Below are 27,071 nucleotides of genomic sequence, written 5' to 3'. Positions count from 1 at the left end.
GAGTTGCAAGGGTAAATACCTTAAAGAGTGTGAGGGGATGTGGGCCAGACAAGGGCCATACTGGGTCAGACCAATGGTCCATCCAGCTCAGTATCCTGTCTTCTGACAGTGGCCAATGCCAGGTGCCCCAGAGGGAGTGAACAGAACAGGCAATCATAGAATATCAGGGTTCGAAGGACCTCAGGAGGTCATGTAGTCCAACCCCCTGCTCAAAGCAGGACCAATCCCCAGACAGATTTTTGCCCCTGATCCCTAAATGGCCCCCTCAAGGACAATCATCAAGTGATCTATTCCAGCTTCTGGCAAACAGAGGCTAGGGACACCATCCCTGCCCATCCTGGCTAATAGTCATTCATCAATGTATCTAGTTCTTTCTTGAACCCTGTTATAGTGTTGGCCTTCACAACATCCTCTGGCAAGGAGTTCCACAGGTTGACTGCAATTGTGTGAAAAAACACTTCCTTTTGTTTGTTTTAAACCTGCTGCCTAATAATTTCATTTGGTGGCCCCTAGGTCTTGTGTTAGAAGAAGGAATAAATAACACTTCCTTATTTATTTTCTGCACACCAGTCATGATTTTATAGACCTCTATCATATCCCCACTTAGTCGTTTCTTGTCCAAGCTGAAAAGTCCCAATCTTATTAATCACTCCTCATACGGCAGCTGTACCATACCCCTAATCATTTTTGTTGCCCTTTTCTGAATCTTTTCCAACTCCAATATAGCTTTTATGAGAGGGGGCGACTACATTTGCACGTAGTATTCAAGCTGTGGGCGTACCATGGATTTATATAGAGGCAATATGATATTTTCTGTCTTATTATCTATCTCTTTCTCAATGAGTCCCAACATTCTTTTAGCTTTTTTAACTACTGCTGCACATTGAGTGGATGTTTTCAGAGAACTACCCACATTGACTCCAAGATCTCCTTCTTGAGTGGTAACAGCTAGCTTAGACCCCATCATTTTGTGTGTATAGTTGGGATTATGTTTTCCAATGTGCATTACTTTCCATTTATCAACATTGAATTTCATCTGCCATTTTCTTGCCCAGTCACCCAGTTTTGAGAGATCCTTTTGTAGCTCTTTTCGGTCTGCCTAGGTCTTAACGACCTTGACTAATTTAATATCATCTGCAAATTTTGCCACTTCACTGTTTACCCCTTTTTCCAGATCATTTATGAATATGTTGACTAGGACTGGGCCCAGTACAGACCCTTGGGGGACACCACTATTTACCTTCCTTCATTCTGAAAACTGACCATTCGACAACGCCACTTCAAGCAACACTGCTCTGTCTGCTGGATACCTAGGCGGGTAGGCGTGTTCATGTAAATACAGGCTGCTCCTGAAGTCTTTTCCCCTTCCCAGCTAGCTCGCAGGAGAGAGCTCTGTCAGATCCTACTTACACAAGAGAGACAGATACTGACAGGAGCCATCAAGCCCCCATGCTGCCTGTTCCAACCCCTGCTGCCCAGGCCCCCTGGCCCAGCCACCATTCACCATGGAACTCTAGCTGCCATCTGCTCTGTCCCCTCAGTTGTAGCCTGATCATTGCAGCTCAGGGCTTTGGGGAAAGGAGGTAACAGCGGGTAGGGCAGGACAGGGCCCATACCCTCTGAATCGGCTTCCCCAATTGATGAAATCCAAGGGCCTGAGCTTGGCCAAACTCCCATTGGCTTCCACAAGAGGAAGTGCTTGCACTAACCGGAATTAAAAAGGGTTGGTAAGCCAGCGTCCTGTCCATCCCAGATCATATAATGCCAGTAGCCCTGCTACAGGGGTCTGGGCGTGATGTAGGGGCCAGGTTCTGCCCCTCTGTTCCAGACATACTGCACCACCCGAGTGAGCAAAAGAGCCCGAGGCTGGGCCAGCTGCTCCGGTGAGCTTAATCCCAGCATGGGAGAGCTCTCCGCTGACACAATGCTGGTAAAGCCAGATCCTGCCCAACCACAGCGTACCCACCACAGCATAGGTGGTGGAGTGCAGCTCTGCTCTGCACCCATGAGGCTCAGCATATGGTCCCTTAGGGTCTGGCCACACTGCAGTATCAGCCCAGTTAGTAGAACTCAAGTTAGCAGCCCTTGGCTTTGTCAACCTAGGGCCTGACTGGCTACAACACATCCCAGGTTATGAATTGTTGACCCCTGAGTCCCAACCTGGGGTTCCAGCATCCACACTGCATTATGTGGGCCCAAGTCCGGCCACCCATATTGCAGACTTCCCATCGTCCTGCCAAAACATGGCTGCTCCAGCCCTTTGTGGTGCATGTGGGGAACACCTGACCGTCCACCAAATTTGACTGTCCCAAGGACAAAGAAAGTCAGCCTGTGGGATACTTTTGGTGGATTTCCAGTGCACAGAGCCAGTTGGGCTGTGTCTACATGGCAAAGCCATGCAGGCTTGAACCCAGCTTGATTCAGGCTCAGCTCCGCCACCACTACGGGGTACTGGGACCCTGGGTCCAAGCCTGGGGTTAGTGCGGGATTTGTGTAGATGGCCGGGGTCACTTAGTTACTACAGCCAGCCTCTGGGGGGCTCTGATTTATGCAGGGACTGTGGTGGTGACTACAGCTGGGAAATCAGTGAGATGTAAACCACTCCCTGGGAATCTGGCACACACCACCCTTTAGTTGGAGGGATAACTCAGTGGTGTGAGCATTAGCCTGCTAAACCCAGGGTTATGAGCTCAATCCTTGAGGGGGCCATTTAGGGATCTGGGGCAAAAATCTGTCTGGGGATTGGTCCTGCTTTGAGCAGGGGGTTGGACTAGATGACCTCCTGAGGTCCCTTCCAACCGTGACATTCTATGATTCTATCACCATGTCCTCTAACCCCCAAGGAGAAACGCTGTACAGCCAAGTAGTGGGTCCCAAGATAGTTTCCTTTCATTGCAAAGCACAATCGCCCCTCCTTTTGCCACAAAAGCTGCAGTCTTGACAGTAACAGAGTCGTCCCCACAAGGCACGCGTGTGTTTTCCGAGTCCGTTAAAATCCAGGGCTCCCTGCTGCGCCACCCCATCCGGGTCACTTAGCTGTCACTAGGGCCCCACCTCAGTTAACAACGTCACGACTTCCCATAACAGGCTGCCTCCAGGAGCGGGGACTCAGCATGCATGTGCAATAAAAAAATAAAACAGCAGGCCAGCCTAAGCCGTAAATCCCCATCCGTCATAAAGCACCAGCCCCGGGGTGATAAAGAAGGAGCCCGCACCGAGGAAGGAGTGTTAGTCACATTACAAACGAATCACGTTCTATTAGAAATAAAGTTGGGGGGGGGCGTTAAATGACCTGATCCATAAATTAAAGCGAAATGATTTTTATTGCCGCAGTTCCCGGGGCTTAATGAAAATCTACCAAACCGTCCTCCGTTTATACGGTGTCATTCATCCAAGAGGCTTGCAAAGGGCCTCATGGACTATCCACTGTACAAAGCAATAGGGCCACATGGTGCAGCCACTCAGAACAGAGAACAAACGCACGCCTGCTCCCTAAACTCTGGCCCCTAATCACTTAATCTGAGAGTCTATGGCCAGGTCTATACTCCAGAGTCCATACCAGCAGAGCCCTCTAGTGTAGGTGCTGCCTACACCGGTAGGAGATTTTTTTTTTGCGGGTGTAGGACCACACCTCACAGTGACCTTAGCTGTGCCAAAAAAGCCACTCTTCTGCTGGCGTAGCTGCGTGACTTCTGCAAGCTTTGTAGGTCTCGCTGTGGTTTGGAGGGGGGTTTCACACCCCTGAACAGAGTTCAAGGTTTAAGTGTAGCCCAAGCCTCCATTAGCAGTGCAGAACCCAGCATGCCAGTCCCCAGCTTCAATTCCATCCAGCAGGGGGCAGTAGCGAGCATACAGACTCGCCTGCTTGGACCGATACATGTAGCTCGGTTGAAAGTCACCCTCGCCAGTATAGAGGATGGAAGCCAGCGAGCTGTGCAGCCGTGTGAGGTGCTTCTAACCCACCAGTAACAAACCTACTAGGAACTTTTCCTTTTTTTTAACTTTGTGGCTTAGTTTAGTCATGAAACAATTAGGGGACGAACAAAGGGGAACTGGCCTTTGAGCCAATCCCAGAACCGTGCCGTGCCTCAGTTTCCCCAGCTATACAATGGGGGATAATGAGCCTTTGGAAAGCGCTTGGAGAGCCTTATGCTGGGGCTGGTTTTAACGCTGCAGCTTAGTAACCTTTGGACCTGTTCCCGCAATTAACCGGGATGTCTTGGGGGCTCATTGGCACAATGTTTCTGATATGAAGAGGGTGAAGGGAGGCCCAAGGTGATGGAGCTGGTGCGGCTGATTTGCTGTTTCTGGCTCCAGCTCATTATACTGTCACTGAGAACCTCGCCGTAGCCTTTGTCTCCTCCCCGCCTGGGATGGGGCTCGGGTGTGATCAGTGGGCCTACACAGGGACCCTAATGGTGAGCGTAAGTGTGAAAAGCGAGTGCACGTTCAGATGATGGCACAATTACCTATAATAGCAAACGCTGGCGGGCACAAACATGAACAGGAGACAAACCCTGAATTAGTGCAAACAAAACGGGCTCCTGCTAGAACTCCAGGGCTGTGTTACGCTCATGCCTGCTAAACAAGAAAAGTGGGGGACCAAAATCCAGTGAACCATCATTGGAAATTAGGCCTAATTAGTGGACAAAATAACGCGGGGGATGAGCTACTCCACCCAGCACACCGTTGGGGACCTTAAAGCCAGAGCCTTTGAGAGAAAAATTGGCTTCTGGAGCAACTTCACCATCATGGTTGCCATCCCCACCGGGTCGTCCAGGACCCCGCCCGGACCGTTTTCATCCTAATCCTGAGAGATGTCCTGAGTGGGCCAAAGAGAGGGACCCAGGTGGCACCACCTTTACCAGCGCTAGGTGAATCCCAGCCACCACCTGGGATGTGAAACTTTGTCTCTGCCTCCTCCCACATGTCCTTCCCCACCTCATTTCTTCTCTCTCTCTCTCCTTTTTCCTTCCGTCTAATACGAGCCTGGCTTAGCCTGCCAAGACCCTATATTCTGCCCCACGCCTATGTGCCTGTGACCACGTAAAAGCCACGCCCTAAACAGCTGGTACGAGTTGGTCAGGGCTCAGAATGTCTGAGCAGCCCATGGGCTGAGGCTGTTTTTCCAGCAGCGAGGTTATGAGAGCGAGAGCACCAGAGTCACACGCTGCAGTTTCTCTGTGCTGTTCATTTTCCCTTGTGTGTCTCGGTGTGTTTGAAAGGAAATGGGCTTGGACTGTAACAACAGCCGCAGTGACAGCTCCAACCGCTCTTATCAGCCTTCGTCTCGGTTCCTCCTGAAGCCAGCTATTACCATTTTAATACCACTGAAGGGCCTGTTAAACAAGGGGATTTGTCTCTCCAGCTAAAGGGAACGGGAACAAGAGATGCTGTTAAAATAAAAGCCGTCTTTCCCATTTCAAACGCTTTAACCGGTTTTCCTTCTTTCCTGTCTCGTCCGGAAAGGGTTAAACGGCTGTTTCACCGTGGGTTTGCCGTAGTGCTAAGCAGGCTGGGGGTCTCTGTGTCCCGAACCCCAAACCTTGTTTAACACTGGTTAATGGTGGACACTGACGGGTTATGTTAGCACCGCTAGCCCAGACGGTCCATCGAAATTAATACAACACACCCCAGCTGCACAACGGAGCCCACTGGATGAGAACTGTGCTGGGCTGTATCTTGGCTCACGGAGCTTTTTGTGCTGTTCCTCTACGAGCTCCCACGCCGGATTTATAGCCACCTGCTGCTCCATTCGCACCGTTAAGTGACACCCCCGTCATGGTGTTAACCTCAGAGCCCTGGCAGCACCGGGCCATTAACTCTGTATACAATACGTGCTGCCCATCTGACAGTACAGGGAGGGCAAATGCATGGCACCAGCCTCGCCCTCCCCCACAAAGCAGCGGTACAGCCACCGGCAGCCGCATCTCCCAGCACTTCCACTGTGGCCAGCTGCTGCTGCTGTCAGGCCCCAGGATCCCGGCGGAGAGGCAGGCCGCGCTCCGCGCAGCAGCTCCCATCTGGAGCGGGAGCCCAGGGCGTCTGCACAGAGGACAGTGGAGAGGGAGGAGGCCGGGGCACCCAGAGCAGGAGAAAGACAAACAGCTGCAGCTGGCGAGAGGCTCTGTCGGGCTGTGAGGTGACTGGGGAGCACAAGACTAGCGGGGATGCAGAGACGCCACCTGCTGCTTTGTCCCGGCAGGGTCAAATAGTCACCGCGCCTCGGTGGAAGGTCAGGGCTGCTCCCGTGAGCGTTGTCGCCCTCTAGTGGCTGCAGCCCTAAGGCACCTGCAATGGTAGCGTCGGGGAGGGTTAACAGACTAGTGACGGTGTCTGTCCGGCTTCTCTGGCTGCGACCTCAGTGCTGGTGTGCAGCGTCAATCTGAGTCAAACAAACCTGCTGAAGGGCCCAAATCAGTACACCACCTTCCCGCGCGCACACACACACACAATGCCATTGCTCATCACATTACACACACCCAAAAATGCCATTGCTCACCACATTACACACACACATAATGTCATTGCTCACCACATTACACACACACACACGCACACAATGCCATTGCGCACCCCATTACACACACATACATGCACACACACACACAATGCCATTGCTCACCCTGTTTTACACACATACATGCACACACACACAATGCCATTGCCCACCCTGTTTTACACACACACATACACATACACACACACCAGTGACATTGTGCGAAGCAAAATGACCTTTGTTCCCCAAGGAACTCAACAGGGGGCAGAAACGGCCCTGCCTGTCTAAGCTCCCCTACCGGCCTAGATCGCAAGAAATGTTGGCTGCATCATAGTGAGATGCCAGGCCTGCCACCCCTTCTGCTGGGGCATCTGCCAGTCCCCTGCCTTCCTCGGCATTCAGCGCCGTGAGCCTCTCCTGGTGTTGGTTTGCCTCTGCCGTTCCTTCCAAGGTTTCTTGACATATTGCCGTTGCTGGACATAACTCGAGGTGCTGTCAATAAAATGATCTCTCCATAGACACCTACATCATGACAAACTCTATTCCCTAGCTTATCGGTGCAGCTATCTTCATTACTTTTCCTCTAAGCACACAGTAAATTATGCCAAGGGCTGATGCTCTGACTTCCTCCAGGCAGGAATTTAATCCAGCATCCGTTGTACAAGAGGGTGATTTCTTCCTGTGCGGATGGGAACTCTGACCCAGATCCTCAAAGATATTTAGGCGTCTAACTCCCATTAACTCCCATTCAGCACTTACATTCTCAGCGATTATTTCCCAGAGTCCCCCACACCTCCTTGTGGGCTCCAGGCTTCAGCTGTGGGGCAGGGGGTCTCTGGGCTTCAGCCCCACGGAGCAGGGAGGCCACCGGAACTCAGGGCTTCAGTCCCGCAGAGCACGCCGGACACACACACACAGACACACACACACACACACCCTGCTGTGACAGTGCAGGGTCTCTTTCAATACTACATCAAAGTAATGACTCGTGGCACGGTGGGGCATGTGTATACCAGTACGCTGCGTTGCTAGAGTCCTCTCCATTTGAGGCTTGACAAATGGGAATTAATTAAGCTTGGCAGCGTGTTTGTTAGTTAGGGAAGCATTATTAGCCCTAATATACAAATGGGGAAACTGAGGCCCCGGTTTTCAGCAGGGCTGGGCTGTTTTCTCTCGCCTTCTCCTCCCCTCTTAGCTTGCAGTAGTAGTACATGCACAGTGGGTTTGCTACCATTTGTCATACACCCTGGGTGAGTTTTCTGGGGAGATTAGCAACACATCCTTGACTCCAACAATGGTCTCTCCCTCTAATTCCACAGGGCTGGATGTCCTGTACCAGATCCCTTACGCAGCACGGGGCAGATTTTGATCTCAGTTACCTTTGCAAATCTGGCGTGACAGTGGAATTACTCCCCATTTATACCATTGGTTCGAAGACCAGAATCTGGCCCTGTTTCTCTAAGGCTGGGTATCGCTGGCTGTTTGTGTTCACTCCCATGCACCATGTACTGCAGACCGGTGGCAGGAGATGTTTGGGAGGGAAGGGAAAGCCATGAAATCAGCACCATTTTTGTTCCAGTTTCTATAGAGGTACCACTCCAGCCCGAAATCACATCCCTGCCCCCACGGCAGTGCTGGGGATCAGAGAGCCCAGACAGACACAGAAGCTTTTGAACCTCCCAAATCAGTCCCAAACATGCTGTCTGTGCAACTGGCCAAATAAGAAACTAAAGAATATGTAGCATCCAAATAGTGAGCGTCAGAGAGGCGGATCGGGCTGGCTCACACTTCGAATGGAACAGCAGGGGCAGATGTAATCATTCTGGAGACGCCATAGAAATGTAGAAGTCTCCAGTACCTTCCTACTCATCTTAGACATGGGGTAACTGGAAGGGAAAGTTCACTTGACTCTGGTAGTAACGAGCATCCCTTTCACGTATAGCTCTGAACTTGCATCTAGAGCCCTCAAAGTGCTTTACAAAGCGGAGGCTGGGGGCACAGATCAAGCGGCTTTCCTCTCCCCTTTCTATGGCCCTTCCAAGGTCTGCAGGAGGGGCGAACCCCCTTGTTAGCCCTTTAGAGGGGAAAATCGCTCCTCTAGTTACAAGCCCTCCCGCGCAATTGAGTTACACTTTGAGTTCTCTCCCTGCAAGGAAAAGGGACAGAGACACAGGATGTCAAGGACAGCTGCTGTTAATAGACACTAGGGATCAGCCAGTGTGGGGGAGTGGCACTGATTCACGCCAGCTGAGAACATGGGCCTTCTTCTCTTTAAAAGAACCACGGAAGCGAAGGTCTCCAGCAATCCTGAGATGACCTGGATCAAAGTCGCTAGAGCTGCCATTCCCACGCTGCTTTGCTAAGGCAAATGTTCAAATCTCTTGTAATCAAAGTCCAATCAACTAAAGGTTGATCTCAGGGCAGTGGATCAGAGCTAGGGGAGTCCAGTGGCGTCGGGTTTATCTTTCTCCTTTCTTTTGTGGTTTGGTTTTGTTTTGTTGGCTTTTTGCTACGAGTGGCCAAAAAAAGTCGGGAGTAATTTTGAACTCTGCTGAAAAGCTCTTTCCTGGAGCCCCTTCTCTGATTTACATCAAACTCTGAAGAAACGCTCTACATAAGAACCTAAGAACGGCCATACTGGGTCAGACCAAGTTTCATCTAGCCCAGTATCCTGTCTACCAACAGTGGCCAATGCCAGGTGCCCCAGAGGGAATGAACAGAACAGGGAATCATCAAGTGATCCACCCCTGTTGCCCATTCCCAGCTTCTGGCAAACAGAGGCTAGGGACACCATCCCCCCCATCCTGGCTAATAGCCATTGATGGACCGATCCTTCTGCCTTCGCTGCAGGTCTAATTTACCAGTCTGGAGGCTGATTTTCTTGGGTTTTAGATGGATGGGCAAGAGCAGGCTTACATGAAAATCCACTGCACCCATAACTCTGGAGTGACCACTGTCATCCCATATGATTGGCCAGTTCATTTTGTATCTATTACAGCATCCCTTCGCTTCCTCTGTCTTTCATGAACCTTCTTCCTCTCCTGGGACCCTGCTCATCAGCCCTGTGTCTCCAAATGCAGCTTGTTGGCAGTGGGTATGTTTACCGGGCTGGTGGCTCATCCCCGTCCGAGCCCTTTCCTCGACTTCGCGGCTACTTGCTCCGAAATTCCCCTCGGTCAGAATCCAATTCAAAATTGCTCCAGTTCCTGCTCTTTGGCACGCGACACCGTACATGGTCCAGCTCCACGATCCGTGCTTTGCTGCGGGTGGTGCAAGCAACTGGCCCAGTGATGACAAGCTCACAACTGGTGCTTCAGAGGAAGGGCCCCTTGTCTCACCCTGCCCAGTCATTAATCGTGGAGCTATGCCCAGTGCAGTCCTGGCCCAGAAGCTGGCAATCCCCTTTGGCACATAACAGCGGGTTTAATGAGCCCCCCATAAGCTGTGCAGCTGCAGAACCTGATGTGACCCTTTCCCGTCCGCCTGAGCCGGCGGGATGCTGATTGTTCTGCTTTATTCCCTCGCTTGGCCTAGTCCACGGGAGTTCACTGCAGCCATCACCCAGCTCTAAGTCACGGCTTCTACAAACACCCCCAGCGGCTAGTGCAACCACTGGGTCCCCCTGCTCCCTGGCCCGCTGTCTTCCTCAAAGGTCACCTCCTCTCCCAGCTGGGAGCCCCACTCCTGGAGTGGGTACCCCTCCCCCAGCTCACCCTGGGCACGCTCAGACCGCTGTCCTGCTCTGGCCTAGCGCCGTCAGCCCGAGGATCTCCTGGCGCTCTCCCCACATTGGTGGGTGACGCCCCTGGGGAGAGGGGCTAGGGAGCACCCTGCCTCCCCACACACTTGACACAGGTGGAAACTGAGGCATGGCGCGGTGAAGCCACTTGCCCAGCTGTGGCTGTAAGAGCCGGCGTGAGCGCCACATAAAGGGGGCGGGGGCACACAGCACCGACGACTCAGCCTGAGAGAGGGGTGCAGCCCCTCCTGCAAGGTGCTGTCCCTGCCACCCATCCCGGATCCCAGGGAGCTGTAAGTGAGGGTGCTCACCAGATCGGGCCCTGAGACTCTAAGCTCCTCGGGGGTGGGGACAATGGGCCCAGATCTATGTCCTTCGCCCCCACTGACGCCCTCGCTCAGTATCTCAGAGGACACCGCTCTCAGTGGGGATTGATCCCAAACCCACTGAAGCCAATGGGGGGGTTGTCTTTCCATTGACTGCAGTGGCCTTTGGCTCCTGGCCCTGTATGTCTGTTCATGCTGCCCCCCCGCCCAAGGTTCAGTGACAACAAATCACGTCCCTGCAGAGCAGGCAGGGCCTTGGGTTCAAGGTTTAAGCCAGAAGCCCCCCACTTGGCCAACAGCCTGGAGCTCTGGAGCCTCACCAGCCAGTCATTATTATTTGCTATTCTAATTCGCTGAGTCCTGATCTGGTGCAGCCTCTTTCCCCGTGCTGCGAGTGATGCTAACAGCGACCCTCCGTGCCATATGCTACGCCAGTGAGGGCACGAAAGCAAAGCTACAACCAGGCAGAGGCGACAAGTCAGCAGCGCGTGCTCTGAATCTGGCAGGCCGTTCGGCCATTTCAAGCCACGCAGCCCTGTTTGTGTCTGGTTTGGCTCCTGTCCGGTATTGTTATAAAACCGGATGTGATTGTGTCTGGTATCCCGTACAGAGGTTGGCGTGCAGCACGCGCTGCTCCATCCCTGTTGGGGTCACCTCACCCCTCACACATGAGGCCATGCAGCAGGGGCGGGAGGGGAGGGGAAGGGCAGGGGGGCACGCTTAGGCATGACCTTGCATGCTCCCAGCATGCTCTGCGCCCTCTGCAAAACAGCATCCTCCGTGCGGCACATGCCTCTGGTGCGCTCAGCAAAAGAGCAGCCTTTGTGCGGTGTGATCTCGCACACACCGTGTGTGCCAGGTCACGCCAGCAGGGACAGAGTCACACACAGGGGCGAGGCTCAGGGCCGGCTCCAGCTTTTTTCCGCCCCTAGCGTCGAGGAAAGGGGAAAAAAACAAAAAAAGATAAAGCCGCAATCGGAAGCACTGCGGCGGCAATTTGGCGGCCGGTCCTTCCCTCCGAGAGGGACTGAGGGACCTGCCGCCAAATTGCCGCTGAAGACCCGGATGTGCTACCCCTTTCCATTGGCCGCCCCAAGCACTTGCTTCCTGCGCTGGTGCCTGGACCCGGCCCTGGCGAGGATGACTGGGGGGACGTTGTCCTTCTGGGGCTGCCTCCGTGGCCTCCCTCCTGTGAGTGCTGCGTAGCACGCTGGTCGGAATCATCTCATAGTTATCTTGGGCTCTCCTGGCTGATTGTTGTATCCACTTGCCATCTTAGACGTAGAGTGTGCACAGCCTGTCAACTTCCTGGGGCAGGCCTGTCTCTGTGTTTGTGTAGGACCTAGCGCAACACCGATACCAACAAGAATGAGAAGCTGGGAACATGTGACAGGGGATGGATCACTTGATGATTCCCTGTTCTGTTCATTCCCTCTGGGGCACCTGGCATTGGCCACTGTCGGAAGACAGGATCTTGGGCTAGATGGACCTTTGGGCTGACCCAGGATGGCCGTTCTTATGCTCTTATGTGACGAGAAAAATCAGCTGTTCCCTTCTGCTGTGGCTGCGAGAGCTGCTGGAGCTCTGTATAAGGGTGTGGCCAGGGCCGGCTCCAGAGTTTTTGCTGCCCCAATCGGAGCCCTGCTTTCTTCTTCGGCGGCACTTCCACAGCAGGTCCTTCCCTCCGAGAGGGACCGAGGGACCCGCCGCTGAATTGCCGCTGAAGACCCGGACGTGCCGCCCCTTCCCCTTGGCCGCCCCAAGCACCTGCTTGCTGTGCTGGTGCCTGGAGCCGGCCCTGGGTGTGGCAGTCTCACTACTTGCTGTCTCCAGTGCTGTGTTACTTGGCGGGGCAGAGGGCTAGCCACATTTCCCTGTCATTTCCTCTTCAGGGACATGTGGGTGTGGGACCCATGTCCCTGTTACTGTACAGGATGAAAGAGAAAACCGATGTATTCAACAACGCTGGGAGCCTTTCAGGCCGAGTGCCCTGCTGCACTGCGATTGGCGCACCGGATGGTCCTGATTAACACCCATGCTTCCCTAAGCCTCAGCCGGACCCCTGTCCTGCATCACTGATGTCAGCAGATGTTTCCCCGTTGACATCAATGGGGACAGGAGCCGGCTCTTAGTATAATTAACGTTGTGCCTCTTATTCCGTACAAACGACTGAGGGCTTAGAGCTGAACCCAGATCACTGCCGTGGTGTCTGGGGATTGACTTTTAAAGCCAGATTTGCCTCTTCAGTTATGTCCTGGGGGCCCAGTACGTGGTCAGTGAGCCGCATTCTCCTCCTGCTTATTCCAGGGGCCCGCAGGGCTCAGTTCCTGGCCCAGTACTATTTAATCTTATCAACTCCATGTAATCATCATTGATAAAGGCTGCGCTGACACAAGGAGGGGGGAGTGGGAAATAACGGAGAGGAGCCATCTCTGATGCAGAGCGAACGGGCTCGCTCGGTAAGCGGGGCACATGGTCCCAGTGGGATGTTATGGGCTAATGAGATCCTGCGGTACAGACCCAGGGGAATCTCGAGGAGCAGAGAGGTTATTTTAACCTCAGGCTTTGGCCCTGGGGTGACTGCTGCTGGAACCTTGTGTCCAGTTCTGCGGCCCACAATCCAAGTGCTAGGAGGATAACCGGGACAGACTGCGAGGTGCACAGATACCACAGTGAGGCGGCCCCTGGGAGGAGCTTAAAGAGAGAGCTAAGAACTGGCTTTCTGGTGCATTTTGATGGTGGGTGGAAGTGTGGGCCCATGAACAGGGGGCCTGGGTTCAGTTACTGACTCGCTGCAGTATCTTGGATAAGTCAATTTGCAGTGTTGTGCCTCAGTTTCCCCATCTGTAGAATGGCGATTATAATATCTACCCACTTTTGATGCCTATAGCTGAAGCACTGTATAAGATTTAGCATTACTTCTTGCTTGTCGCTGGCCTGGAAATGTGCTCTGGACAGCAACCTTCCTAGGGAGATTTTGGGCACTTGAAGTGCCAAAGAGAAGCTAGAAGTGCCGGCAACAACGACCAAAGGACTGGGGAGAGGCTAAGGTGCGGGAAGGGGGAAAGGATCTTATCACCTCCAAACCTGTTTACCCATCCCAATGTCCACCTATTAATCCCTTCCCTGAGCCTCAGGTGAGAAACCACATCCTAGTCTGGTCGCTTTCAATTTATACGGAGCGTGGGAGCATTTCCCGTCTCCTGCCTCCTCCTGGCTTAGCCACTGGGTTGTTCAGTCCCTTCGTGCTCACTTTGCAAAGCTGCTCCCGGGGGGTTCGGGGCTTGCTCGGGTCCTGTCACTTCTAATATCCTGCCTGGCTGCTCCTCAGAAGAGACGGAAGCCGCGGCAGAGGCGATGGCTGGACTGCGTTGAGGTCTTAGTGCCACCGTCACGGTCAGCTGGCGTTTTCTGGGCCAGGTTCAGCCGCGGGGGAAGTTGACACAGCGGCCATGCAGTTATTGGTCTGGCTCCCAGGTTGCATTTGGCCCTGGCCATTTCAGTGCCGGACAGGTCATTCTGGAACGGTTTTCCCCTGCCTGATGCAGTGTCTGATCCACAGACTCCCAACGCCTGGGGGTTTCAAGCGCGTGAATCCAGCGCTGGGCTCCTGTGTCTGTGAGCGTCTGGGCCGCGCCACCCCAGGTTTGCAATGGAGGCCGGAACCAGGCTAGATTGACCTGGTTGCATTACGCACACATTGTAGCAAAGTCCAATTTCAAACTGCGGGAAGTCCCAGCAGCCCTGGGTAAGCAGCTAAGGCCCCGACCCTGCAGGCTACTCCACCCAGACATTCCCTGCACCCACGCCCGGACCCACTGACATTAACCGGGCTCCGCCTGGGCGCAGGCGTCTACCCTTACAAAATGCATCAGGGGCTGGGGACCTCAATCTGTGGCCCGTGGCACGACGTGAGCTAAAGGCCGTTTGCTGAGTTGCCGGGTGAATGGTTAGCCCGGACGTGAGCCCGTCTCGGAAGGTCAGGCTGCGATAACACTCTCTGCCCTAGAAACACCACGCCCGGGGCAGCGATTTGATACCACTGACCCAGAAGCCTGGAGGTAAAACTCTAACCAGCTCCCAGTGCGAGAAGGGACCTGATATCCAGCTGGCACATGCCCAGCCTGTTGCCCTAGGCTGCCAGCCCTGCCTCCACGTCTCCCTCCTCCGTCCCTCCATCCTCCCCCACTTGCCCTGAATTAACTTTTGCTGCTGCTGTTTGACAGGCAGCTTCTGAACCAACCCCCTCTGTAGTGCTGATCTAAAATAAAACTATCTCCAGCCTGCCGCACTCTGCTCCCAGCTCAACTCACTCCTGAGATCCACCCCAGGGGGGACTGGCAGCCAAGAAACCAAGGAGCCACCGGCCGGACAGACAGATGCCTCAGCGGAAGGACAACTTGCAATTTCTTCCTTCCCACCCAACTTACAGTGCTGGGATCCGGATTTCCAAAGGAATCGTCTGTCCCCCTGCTTTGCCTCACTTCTGAGCTCCGGGCTGGTGCTGCATTGTGCCAACTGCTTGCCAAGGTCAGTTGCAGGGAAACGCATGTTCAAAAAGGAGGCGAGTAAATCAGGTCATTGTTAAACGACTTATCTGCATGGCACGAGCGCGCCCCTTCTTGCATTGTGTTTGCAACCCGTCCCTGGCACCGCGGCTGAGCTGAAAGTGTCTGTGGCCGGAGGCTACTGTTAACTGCAGCTGCGGTGGATGGGACGTGAGGACGGGTTGCTTTCACTGGCCAGGGCGCAAGCGCTGTATGTAAGATCGACCGCTTGCAACAAGATTCCGCCACAGTGCAGAAGTGCCGGTAACGCAACCGTAATCTGTGGCCACCGCGTGCAAAGTGCACGTCCCCTAGCACGTCCGCGTGCCTCCCAGGTGTGGAGCGGAGCAGGGAGATGGGCACGCTGAGCTACCTGTGCGTGGGTTTGTGCACTCACCTACCTGCAAAGAGGGAGCGGAGCCAGGGACAGGCACCCTGTGCTGTTGCAGAGGCCTGCAGCTGCAGATAGGGCAAGCACTCAGCTAAATTTGGAAAGGGCTCCGTGTTCTGCAGACCGAGGCTTTTTCCCCACCTCGGCCTCACACCAGCTTCGGGGGCATTGCATTCCCGTTTACGTAACTTTGCTCCATTAACCTTCTCCCGCCCAGTCCTGCTGGGATGCCCTTGAAAAACACCCTGTAAGTGCACAGTGGCTGAAGTCGTGCTGAGTGGGGGGCCTGCTTAAAGAGACGTCCACAATGAGGAACAAAACACCAAGCACACCCTCCAAGTGGGTTAAAACTAGACAGTGCAAAGCAAAGGCACTTTGATCATAAGAAGGGTCTTGCAGTGGAGGCAGGACGACACACAATGGGGCCTAGTGGTTAGTGCGCCAGATTGGGACGCGAGAGATCCAGGTTCTACTCCTGGCTCTGCTGCTGGGTGCGCTTGGGCAAGTCACTTCCCAGCGCCGTGCCTCGGTTTCCCAACCTGCAAAGTGGGATAGTGGTGCTGACCTTGGCGGGGCATGTTGAGCTGTGTGGCTGACAAGTGCAATGTAAGTGCTGACCCGGTCTCAGAAGAGAAAAGGCACAGGCCCCTAGTGTAATGATCCAGGCCACTTAGTGATTGCCGGGGGCCATCCAGTTGCCAATACGCCAGGTCTAGCTAGCAGCGGGCTCTGCAGGGTTCACAAGAACCATGCAGCACTAGTCAGTTCATTGTGATCACTGCAGCAGGGGCCAAAGTCCACCCTGGTTTATACCCATGCAACCTCCCTGGCAGCACCACTGAAGGCAGCAGGGGACCCCGGGGGACAGAATTGGGCCTGGATACCGTCTGGCTCTCCCATAAGGGACAAAACTGCAAAAGCCTCACTGCAGAGTCACGGCAACCAGCGTTGGACAACAGCTGCCATGTTAGGGTGCTGAATCCCCCTGACTGTGCCCTCAGCTGTATTCCCCGGGGCTTTCGTCTGGTTGTGAACGTGCCCATCCCTTGGGAGACTGTTCCACCTCGCTGCCAGGAAGCCCAGCCTGCTATTCCAGACGAATGCCCCATTTCCCCAGCCAGACACATCGTCCCCCCCCTGCAGGATGCCCGGCCTTTCTTCATGGTAATTGTTTGGAGACTGTTAGCCCGTGTCACCCCCTGCAGAAACACACACTGAGTGCCACGAGGTGCCCCCGAGGCCAATGGTGACTCTCCCAGTAGCACAGCCTGGGAGTGAGTGTAGACGGCCTCCCATTGCTCTGGGAAGGAGGTGCCTGGGACTGAACCCAGGCTCCCAGCAGCGTCAGCCCAAACTGCACCGACTTTGCATCATCTCCCGTCAGCAGGTTCTTTGACTCCTCTTTCCTGTCTGGCCTAGGCACGGAGATGACCCTCTTCACCCCACTATCCCCAGTTCGTTGCCCAGGGTTGCCAACTTGGTAATATTTAAAAACCGGACACTCCAGCAGGAGTGCTGGAACCTCCCCTGCCCCGCCTCTTCCCCTGAGGCCCCGCCCCCTTCCACTCCTCTTCCCCTCCCACCCCCAACCCTCCTGCCCGGGTCAGGAAGGACTTGCCTGTGGAGCTGGGGCTGGGAGCTGCAGCCTCCCAGTGAAGGTAGGAGGCGGGCCCGGCTGAGGAGGGGCTGGAGCAGGTGATGACCCGGTGCCTCCCCTGCTCACAGTAACCGGACTTTGGGGGTCCTGTCAGTAAATCTGACCGGACACTGTCAGGTCCCTTTTCGACCGGACTTTCTGGTTGAAAATCAACTGGCCACCCTATCGTTGCCACTATGCGCCTCCAGCTGCACACACGGAGTATCTCACAGTCTTTCATTCCTCCTCACAGCCCCGCGGGGCGGCAGGAAAATGCCACTGGCCCCATTTAACCGGTGGGCAGAGGAGCATGGAGAGAGCAAGGGCTCTCCCCACAAGGGGACTCAGGCGTCCCAGCGCTCACCGGCTAGCTTCCAGGCGCCCCGTGGAATTCACAGCCCCGAGCTGGGCATCCCCAGGCATTGTCGGGGGATGCAGAATGTGCGGCACAGATGCCGGCGAGCTGAGGGGGGTGCTGCTGAAGCAAGCCAGCGGGAAATGCCCAGGCAATGGGTGGAGCCTAAGCACGGCTCCTCCAGGGTAGCTAAGGCTTTTAGCTCTGGGTGGGAGGGAGATACTTTCCTCCGCTTGGGCTTCTTAGCTGTAAACCCTCCTGAAGCTAGGAGCCTAAGCCAGATTGGTCCTGTCTCCCATGGGAGAGAGCCCTGCGCTAGCCCCTAGCCTGGTGGGTAGGCACTTGGGAAGCGGTGGCCCTGTTTTCCAATCCTGCGCCCCCTGATTTAGAGCCAGAATTTGAACCCAGATCTTCCAGCTGACTGCCCAAACTGCTGGGCCCTCGGGGGGGAGGGAGAGGAGAGGAGAAGCCTTTCTCCATCTCTCCTGCTGAAGCTTCTCATTCACTATGCCTGGGGCGAGAGAGTGGGAGAGAAAGAGAAGCCAGTCCTATTGCCTGGGGTCTAGGGCACGCTGCTGGCATGCAGGAGAGTCAGGCTCACGGCTCTGCTCCAGACTGGGGCTTCAAACTTGAGTCACCCAGCTGCAAGGGAGTGCGCGAACCACTGGGTACAATGGGATGTACGCACACAGCCGCCTGCTCCCGAAATTCCTCATTTGGCTGCCCCCGGCAGCCTTTTTGCATGGCCTGTTCCGTGCTCTGAGCACACCTGCAGGCGAGAGACCCAGGGGAAGGCGTCGTTGGAGAAAGGCCGTAGGCATGACCTCGGGTGCTGAGCGATGAGGCAGCGTCAGGCCTGAGGTGGCTTTGTCCAGGCCCATTAGCAGACACTTAGGTTGCCTAGGGGATGTTCCTGGAGGAGATTTAGGATTAGTTTAGTTTGCAGCTGAGCGGGAGTTTTGAGGAGCTCGGGGGCACTTAAATGTCAGCCTGAGAGTGGCCATGGAGCTAGCCCTGAAAGACTTGCCCAAGGCTACACAGGAAACCTGCAGCAAAGGAGGAACAGGTCTTGCACATTCTAGGCTAACCACTGGCCCATCCTTCCTTCCTCCGCATTTGGGCTGAATGGGAAGGAGGTTTAGGGCCAGGTCCAAAGACTCCCATGGACTTCACTGGGCTTTGGATTGGGCCCTAGGTGAACCCCTTCAGTCGGAAAGCCAAGCCGCAGGTTGACCCGCGCTTTTGGTGCAGTGAGTGATCTGCCTTGATTGGACCAAAGAGAGGCTCCAGCTTTTAAGAATTCAGTAAAATAAAATAAAAAAAAATAAACCCACCCGAGGCAAAAGCTTTACAAGTCAGACATTAAATCAGGGGCCGCCAGAGTGGGGTTTTTTATTGCTGCTCACACAGGCAGTCCCCTTCCTGATCCCCTTTAAAGTTCACTCAGCTAATGTTACTGAGTACACAGGATTAACTGCTCCTCTGCCGAGCTGTATTTTCTGCATCTCCCTGCAAGATAGCCCAGAGTGGCTTCCATCTAAGCACATCTCCCTGCCTGAGCCAGGAGCCTTTCGGCTCACCTGCCTATGGTTCATCAGGGTCTGGCTGCTGAGTCTGGCCCACATGCTCAGGGTTCAAATGATTGCCGTATTTGGGGTTGGGCAGGAATTTTCCCCAGATCAAACTGACAGAGACCCTGGGGGCTTTTTTCCTTCCTCTGCAGCAGGGGGCACAGGTCACTTGCTGGTTTGAACTAGAGTAAATGGTGGATTCTCTGTAACTTGAAGTCTCTAGATCATGATTTGAAGACTTCAGTAACTCAGCCAGCGGTTCGGGGTCTGTTACAGGAGTGGGTGAGTGAGGTTCTGTGCCCTGCCATGTGCAGGAGGTCAGACTAGATGATCATGATGGTCCCTTCTGGCCTTAAAGTCTATGAGCCTCTGAGCCTCTGCTGCTGTAATGGAGGCGTTTGAGTCACTGAATGAGTGACTCTGCTAACTGGGTAAGGCCCCTCCAGGGGAGAAATTCACCAGCTACTGCTACTAATGGGCACGTCTACACAGCTCACGGCTCCCAGGCCGCGTTAACAGGCTTGGGCTAGCGGGGCTTGCACTGGCGCGCTAAGAAGAGACAAGTATCAGAGGGGTAGCTGTGTTAGTCTGGATCTGTAAAAGCAGCAAAGAGTCCTGTGGCACCTTATAGACTAACAGATGTATTGGAGCATGAGCTTTCGTGGGTGAATACCCATGACATGACATGCATCCGATGAAGTGGGTATTCACCAGTGAAAGCTCATGCTTCAATACGTCTGTTAGTCTATAAGGTGCCACAGGACTCTTTGCTGTTTTTAAGAAGAGACAGCACTTTGAAGTTGCAGCTCGGCGTCCCATTGTCGTAGGCACCATGAGGAAGAGACAGTCCCTGCCCCACAGAGCTTACGATCGTGGGAGACCAGCCACACAAAGGGAGCGGAAGGAAGTACCCTGTGACAGATGGGTAACTGAGGCACAGAGAGAGGAAGTAACTTGCCCAAGATCACCGAACGCCGTCCTGCCTCTTGGCCAGCTTTGACTGAACAAGCAACGCTGCCCTTAGCCATTCCCTCAGCGGCGTCTGCACAAATGATGCATGGAAGGCGATCATGTTATCAGACAAGCAAATACACTCAGAGCAGTTACAAGCTGGTCACTAAATCTCTTCAAGCCATTGGAAACCACATTGCAATCCTACCCGCCCCGCGAGATCCCACCCTAGCAGGCCTTAAAGCAAGTGCTGGGTAGATCAGCCATGGGGAGGGGGTATGTTTAGATACAAATGTTCCAGTCTCTGATCCCAGAATAGGGAGTGGGGAATGCAACATACAGGAGTCCCACTTGGCCTTGATGGCTCTGGAAGCTCTAAGTCTAGCCCTGAAAAACGTGACCCTGTTTAACATGACAAGATACACATAAAAACACTCATCTCCTTCCCTAGACTAAATTGCTTAACAATGCAGAGGACACTACCAGGGACCTGCTGCACACAACACATTGTCACTGGTAACCATATGTTGCCTGTATATTGACAATGATACCAAGCACATTACCCATTACCCACCGTTCATTGCTAGCTACATACACTACACTGCCAGCGATGCAATAGCTTCTTGTCCATGACTATGTACTGCCAGCTACATCCAGTATCTAGCATCCAACATGCTGTGCAGTTATCAGCTACATACAGGACATAGAATCATAGAATATCAGGGTTGGAAGGGACCTCAGGAGGTCATCTAGTCCAACCCCCTGCCAATCCCTAGTTCCCTAAATAGCCCCCTCAAGGATTGAACTCACAACCCTGGGTTTAGCAGGCCAATGCTCAAACCACTGAGCTATCCCTCCCTATGTGGGTGTGTCTTGCCATGGGACTTATTAGCACAGAACCAGTCAATGAAGTGGAAAGGGAGTAGCAGAGCATAGTAGCTCTCTGCCAATTTCCCGATACAGCTTAAACTACCCAGACTTATGTTGTTTATTATTATTTGTATTATGGCATCTTCCAAAGGCCCCAATCAGAAATCAGGGCCCCATCCTTCTAGGTGCTGCACAGACACAGAGAAACACAGGCCCTGGCACAAGAGATTCAGACCTGTTCAGAGGGGTTTTACCCACCAGACCCTGCCCCGAGTATTCCTGGGGAACCCCAGGCTAAGCGGAATGGCCAGCGTTTCCACATTTGATTGCCAACGTTAGGCACCAAAAAACATGCCTTTTTTTAGAATTGCTCAGCTCCCTACAGCTCTCCCCGACTTCAGTGTTTAGCGCAAGAATCCTGCCTAGGTAAGGACTCTCTTGTTTGATCCCTCTATCGTGCGCCAGTCACCGTTTCCCATCTGTGCCTGTGTCACAGAGGATGGTGACTCTGTTACAGCTCTCGCCGAGAGTCCAGCTCTGGAAGTCCCAGGTTAAAATCCCCAGTGCTGGCCAAGATTTCAGCTGTCACCCTTTCACGCTCCATGCCTGTCTGCCCCTGTGGGGATCGGAGAACTGCAGTCTGCTTCTGGTGCTGTCCCTGTGCCAGCATGCTGTGGAAGGGGCATCACCACAGGGTAGGGCCTGGACACACATAGTCCTACGTGCCTTCAAAAACAATGTCTGTGCCTAGACGATTTCCCAGCCGCGGGTTTGTGATCTTTAGCTTCATTGTGGCAGCTCCTCTGCAAGGAAAAGCACCAACACAGGTGAGTAGGGGAGAGATGGTTTAAATGAAAGGAAGTGGCCAGAGGCCAAGCAATGTAATCTCCTGAGTCAGGGATTCCCAACCTATGGTTCTTTGAGCTACATGTCATTCAAGGCTCCCGCAATATCCATCCTTTAGATAGGTGTTCCATGTCCTCTGCCTGTATCACAGAAGTACCCAATACTCATAAGAAGGCAGAGGATTATCCACTAGGCTGGGAGTCAGGTGAGCTGGGTTCGGTGCCAGGGGAACGATGATACCTGCCCTCTAGTACAAAGAGCCCTGAGATCTAGGGATGAAAAGTACCACCCAGGGGGCAGTAAATGAGGTAGAGGCTGGAGCTAGTCCACAGGAGGGAGGAGACAAAACAGGGGACCTCCTCCCTCTGAGCAGCTGGGAAGGGGTGGCAGAGAGGCTGTTACTTTGCAATGGCATAACATTGCCCCACACATGCACGGTGGGTTCTGCTGTGGCTCACTGCCTGGCCGTCCCCAGATGAGGATGCTGGCCTAAGCCCATCAGCCCCGTCTTGAGGAAAAGGGATAACAGCCAAGTGCTCTGCAACACTAAGGCGCTGAATGCAACGTGCCACTGACCGCGCTAGCTCCCAGCAGAAGGCGACGGGGCAGCATTGGCAGTGACTGACTGCAAGGGGATTTTGCAGTGGTGAGGCGCATTAGAGTCGCGATATCATATCGGACAATGAGGTGAATCCCATCCCCTGGGATATTTAAAACCAGACTGGCCTGAGCGCTGTAAGGAGCAACGCTGCTCCGTCAGAAAGAGCAAACACATGACCGAATAGCCCTTCTGATTTCTATGGTCATGTGCTCTGCTGGAGACGGAGTGGAATAGATAGACCATTCTTGTGTTGAGTCCAGCAGCTCCTGTGTTTGAAAAATAAAGGCAGGCTGGAATCACAGGGCTGAGGAAATTCCCCTTCTTGTTCAGGAAGGGTAGTAGAAGGATATGTCAGCCCAGAGGTGGTAGATAAAGGAGCCCGTCAGCTGGTAGAACACTGCAGACAAAAGACGACAAAATGGATCCAATCCTCCAATTTCAAGTCATTCATGTGTAATGAGATCCCACACACAGTGTGGGTGTGAGTAGCTATGAACACAAAACTTTTCCTTTCGTTTTTTTCTCTGCCAGATCTGGAGACCCTTGGCTGTTGGGGTGGTAACCCACCAACATGGGTATTAAAGCAGTGTTACCGAGTTATGAGCTGGGTTTCTACGCTCTGATCTTGACTTGTGCGGTGGTGTACAGTGGAAATGGGATCTTCGACGCATCGAGAGGTAATTTTCCTAATCCAAGCTAGCCAGGTGTGGGTGCGTAAGTGGTAGGTGTATTCCAAACAGGTATTCTTACCATCCAGAATTCAGAAGGAGCCAATTTCCACCCATTTGCAATATCTTTTCCTATGATCATAAGTATAAAGCTCTTGGACTTGATTCTCTGCTGAGAATGACCTTGTGAGTCACTTACACCTGAGCAAAGTAGGTGTGAAATGCTGCCCAATCCGAGTGGAACTGTTCCACGCTCACTGGGCACAGATGTAAACGGCGACATCAGGCGCAACGCAGTGGCGAAGCCCCTACGTCAACGTCCTAGACAGGCCGATACATTATCTTCAAGGGCTCTGATAGTCAGTAATGCAGCACATCTTTTTATGGGACAACAGCACTGCTGACGGCTGGGTCCCCCACCCCCTATGAGAGCTCCCAATTCTTCCTATCTACAGCGTATCATCTCATGATGGTTCCTCAAACAGGGCAGGGGCAGGATGTTGGAGAAATCCCTGGTTGGAGGCTCTTTGCTCCTTTCCTCTGGTTTCTTTAGCAGTGCAAACAACCCGCGTGGGGATGATCTTTCTGGGTTGAGTCTGAAGCACATTGGTGGGGTGATGCAGGTGACGCTTGGACTGCTGCTGCCTATGATGTATCTGTCTGGAGCATAAACAGGGGGCTTCAGGCTGAGGATGGTCATGCCAGCCCCTCTCCAGCTAACCCCTAAATCCACAGTTAACTGGAGGTAGCTATGAGTGAGACAAACACTGCCCCGATGGACCAAGGATCAATCCAATCAGCTGACTGAGAACCTGCCCCTAAGCCCATTGAAATCAGTGAAGCTCTTTCTAATGACTTCAGTGGACTTTGGATCAGGCCCATAGGTTTCAGAAGAATGGCTCCACTCCCAAATCCCATGGGAGCCGCAGGCGGTCAGCACCTCCCACAATTGGACCCTTATGGGCTGGCTGTAGGGGTAACAGAGAAGCTGTCTGGGAGCCCCCAGAAGTACCCCACCCTAAGTGCTCAGGGGGTGACTCGAAAGAGCTGGAGTGATGGAGGAGATGGCTCCTTGGGTTGAGTGGGATTTTTCAGAGGGGAAGAAGAGCTGTAGCTACGCAACTCCCGTTCGTGCCAACAGAAGCCATGCAGTAAATCCCATACCCGGTCACTTTTGAAAACCTCAGCTGCTTTATCTCCCCTCTGTTGCTCTTTCTCCTCCCATCTACCAGAAGGAGGCAACTAAGCCGGGAAAACCCCTCCCCTGCTTACCCCAATGCTCGTCCCCCATGCTGACCAATCCCAGGGAAGAAGTGCAGCAGCATCATGGCGCAGGTCCTGACTCAGCAACGCCCTGGAGCGCATGCTTCACTGTAAGCGAGTGCAGTGGCTTGAAGGGAGCTGCACCTGTGCTCAAAGTTAAGCACGTGCCTAAGTGCTTGGCTGCCTTGGGCTGTGTACAGAAGACAGTCTCAGCATCAGAGTGGTTTCTCCCCGGGTAACACCTGTTCTTTTGCAGATAATGTGAACAGAAAAGCCTTTCGGCAGGGCATAAAGCCGGGCTGGCATTACTTCGGCAGGAAAATGGTAAGTAACCCAACAGTGGGACACTGGTTGCTTAAAGTACCACCACCCAGGCTGCCAGCGACAAAAAAGAGCCCTGACTTTCCCGCCGCTCGGGTCTCTTTGCACAGTCCGCGTGAACCTTTCTGCTGCAGGTCGGAACGACCGTGTCATCAATTAAAAGTTCACTCACTAAGGAATATATTATTTACGCAACACAGCAAGCGTGCCTGGCGTTTACGTGCATCTATAGACACAAGTGATCCCAGCAGAGCCCGTACAGGGTTGATAGAGCTAAGCTAACATGCTTTGAAATCCACAGATGGTAGAAAGGGCATGAAAATAACTTGAACCGTGGGCCTGATCCTGTGAGGTGCCAAACGCCCTCGACTCCTGTTGAAGTCAATGGAAGTGGAGGGCCTCCAGCACTGAGAAGGAGTGGCGCTGTATCCGTGCTATCCGTTAGAGAAGGACATTTGGGGGAGCTGAAGGCTTGCGCGGGAGGAGGGTTACTAAGCAGGAAGTCAGCGATTAGGGGGCCTTGGAGCGACTGCAGTAGCCTTTCCGTGGCTTGTCCGTGCTGACGTGGCTCTGTTCTGACAGGACGGAGCTGACTTTGAGTGGGCGATGTGGTTCACCTCGTTCAGGAACATCATCGTCTTTGCCCTTTCGGGGCACATCCTGTTCGCCAAGATCTGCTCCATGGTGGCTCCTCAGGTGAGCAAGGGCCACTGTCCAGACACAGCTTTAAAAGCACCAGGCCGCGCATGGTATTGCAGGGCAAACGCAGATCCCTTTCCTTGCTTAACTGGTGATGGCGTCATTTAAGATTCCAATAAACATTGTTCACGGGGCATATTCCTTGGACCTAGGGGACTTTTTAAAGGGCTGCAAATACCTCATGATCTGACCCGCCCTTGTAGGGCTCGGGGCTTGTTTACCCTCGAAACGCGACAGCGGCACAGCTGCGACGCATTAGCGCTTCAGTGTAGACACTACCTACGCTGATGGGAGGGGTTCTCCTGAGGGGAAGGAGCTAGAGTGACAGAAGAATTCTTCTGTCAACCTAGCACCAGCTACACAGGGAATTAGGTTGGCTTACTGACGCCACTCAGGGGTGTGGATTTTTCACACCCCTCAGTGACATAGGTACGCTGACCTCATTTTCTAGTTTAGACCAGGTCTAAGACAAAAGAACACAGCTGGGCCACAGAGAATCCACAGTCGCAATGGCATGGTGGGAGCTAAATACTTCGACCTTTGGACAATATCATAAAAACCATCTGTGTATATTGAGAATTTGACGAGAGAGGGGGCTCCCCCAATGAATGGCCTTCCAAGTGTGCCCCATTAAAAGCCTTTCAGGGCAGGGACTGTCTGTCACGTAGGCACTACCATAAAACTAACTAACAAGTGCTGTGGGTGATCAGGCCAGGAGTGGCCGTGACTGAGAGATGCTGAAGGACTCTTTGGTTCTCGACTTTCCAGACAATGTTGCTTTTTTCAATCACACTTTTTGGGGGTGGTTTTCTACCTCTTCGTCCGTCTTTCATTTAATCAGGGCAGATGCATAAAAGGAGGATCATTGCTCATTATTTATGTAACCCTTCTGCCCCTCTGAGTTGGCAGCAACAAGGGCCGGGTTCAGTATCTAGGGGTTCCGTTTCAATAACGCAATGCAAAACCAGCTCGAGCCCCCACCCAATGACCTGGGATAATTACATCCCACCCCCCAGGCGCCTCTAGGAGGCAATACTTCCCCTCTCGCAAGCACAGAATCTGAGTGTAGCAAAAGCCTTTTAATAAAGGAGGGAAACGACGCGGCATTATGTTGGGGAAACACCACAAACAGGATTCATAACACAAACCATGAGCAAAAGACCCACCTCCAAGTAAGTTTGGCAGTGTCCTTTTCCCCTCAGGGTCTTAAGTTCAATCACCCCAAAGTCCAACAACCCAAAAGTCTCTGTCCCTGGTCAGTGCCGCCCCAGATCAAAAGTTTATCTGCAGAGTTTCCCCCCCTCCAGCCTGGGTGGAAATGGGGGGGGGCACACAGGGTGTTAAGGGGTACCTTACATGGTCTGAGGCCGACTGCCCCGCCTCTCCGTGGAGTTCTGCTGCAGCTTTCACCACGAACGGATCCGCTCTACCAACCGCTCCGCTCCTCTCCTCCAGCCATCCCATGAGCCGCTCCAGCCGTCTCCGGAAACTGCTCCGCTCTGCCAGCCACTCCACCAGCCTTACCAGGAACCACTCCAGCTGCCCCCGCAAACCACTCCACTCTGCCAGCTGCTTAGTAATATATCTTCAGGTTCCCCCACTAGTTAACACAGCACTCAGTAATCTCAGCTGACTAATTTTAGCTCTTTTAGTGATTTCAGCTCTTAGTGACTTCAGCTTGTAGTAAGGGAGTCCCAGTGCTGGTGCACTATTGGCCCAAAGTGAATTCAGCTCAGCAGCCTCTACCTAGACTCCTAATAGAATCAAAATTAGCTCTGATATTCCACA

General features: G+C 53.5%; 2 protein-coding genes across 2 annotated transcripts in view; one reads left to right on the top strand and one right to left on the bottom strand.

Annotated features, from left to right (window-relative positions):
* ZBTB47 (zinc finger and BTB domain containing 47) overlaps nt 1-27,071 on the bottom strand; it is a 393,046-nt gene that overhangs the window by 204,851 nt on the left and 161,124 nt on the right. The window lies entirely within an intron of this gene.
* Nucleotides 14,857-27,071, top strand: part of HHATL (hedgehog acyltransferase like) — a 40,372-nt gene continuing 28,157 nt past the window's right edge. Inside the window, exons 1-4 of the mRNA XM_054016671.1 lie at nt 14,857-15,094; nt 22,864-23,009; nt 24,520-24,587; nt 25,167-25,280. Coding sequence (XP_053872646.1) covers nt 22,904-23,009; nt 24,520-24,587; nt 25,167-25,280 — 288 coding nt within the window. The 5' untranslated portion in view covers nt 14,857-15,094; nt 22,864-22,903. The remainder of the gene's footprint in view (nt 15,095-22,863; nt 23,010-24,519; nt 24,588-25,166; nt 25,281-27,071) is intronic.

The sequence above is a fragment of the Malaclemys terrapin genome, chromosome 2 (genome assembly GCF_027887155.1).
Source record: "Malaclemys terrapin pileata isolate rMalTer1 chromosome 2, rMalTer1.hap1, whole genome shotgun sequence".
NCBI lineage: Eukaryota > Metazoa > Chordata > Testudines > Emydidae > Malaclemys > Malaclemys terrapin.
This window is presented reverse-complemented; position numbering and strand designations above follow the sequence as displayed.